The 795-nt window shown below is 47.9% G+C and overlaps 1 protein-coding gene across 2 annotated transcripts in view; it reads right to left on the bottom strand.

The window, feature by feature from the left end:
• STK26 (serine/threonine kinase 26) overlaps positions 1-795 on the bottom strand; it is a 41476-nt gene that overhangs the window by 4779 nt on the left and 35902 nt on the right. For both annotated transcript variants that reach the window (XM_066639920.1, XM_066639921.1), the window contains exon 12: positions 294-351. In XM_066639920.1, the coding sequence (XP_066496017.1) occupies positions 294-351 (58 nt within the window). The remainder of the gene's footprint in view (positions 1-293; positions 352-795) is intronic.

Below are 795 nucleotides of genomic sequence, written 5' to 3'. Positions count from 1 at the left end.
ACCCTGACAAGGTTTTCATAAGCTAAAATGTGGGCAGAAACAGTATGTGAGCCAGGGTGGTGTAATGGTTCTGGAGTCAGACTTAAGACCTGGAAGAGCCAAATTAAAATCCCCTCTTAGCCACAAAGCCTCCTGGGAGACCTTGGGCCAGTCATTCTCTCTCAGCCTCACCTACCTCACAGGGTTGTTGTGAGGACACAAGGAGGGAAGAAACCAAGTGCACCACCCTGAGCTCCCTGGAGGAAGGCACGGTCTAAAAATGTAAAAAATATATTGCTGTTTTTGTCACTTACCATTAAAAAATTCTGGAATGGGATTATAGGCATGTTTTCTGGAGCAAAGAACTTTGATCTGCAAGAGGAAGTAACCAGGGTTATTTATCAGGACTAAAGAAATACAGGAAGCTTACATGCCCTAGTGGGGTGGCGAGAACAAGGAGGCTACTGCTGCTGGAAGACTTTGCCAAAAGGATTCCGGTTGGGCATTGCCAGTTTCTGATCAAAATTCAATCGATTTGCCCATCTACATCCAATGCCATGGCTTGGCACTGGTTGCTCCTCACATTTAGGCCTGAAGACAGGTGCTGCACGTTCCGGTGCTTTCAAAGGCTGCATGACCTGAGCTGGGATCCCTTCCTTTACTACCGGTGCACTCAGAAGAGGCTGGCCGCTAGCAGGCAACATAGGAGAAGGCTGGAGGAAATGGACAGATGCAGATTCTTCCCTATAAATAAGCCACCCACCTGGAATCCTAGAAAGCTGAATGAGTTCCTCACACTCTCCTGTCCCCGTTTCC

This window comes from Tiliqua scincoides, chromosome 12 (assembly GCF_035046505.1).
Source record: "Tiliqua scincoides isolate rTilSci1 chromosome 12, rTilSci1.hap2, whole genome shotgun sequence".
Lineage (NCBI taxonomy): Eukaryota > Metazoa > Chordata > Lepidosauria > Squamata > Scincidae > Tiliqua > Tiliqua scincoides.
The sequence above is the reverse complement of the archived record's forward strand: the minus strand, read 5'-3'. Positions and strand labels throughout refer to the sequence as shown.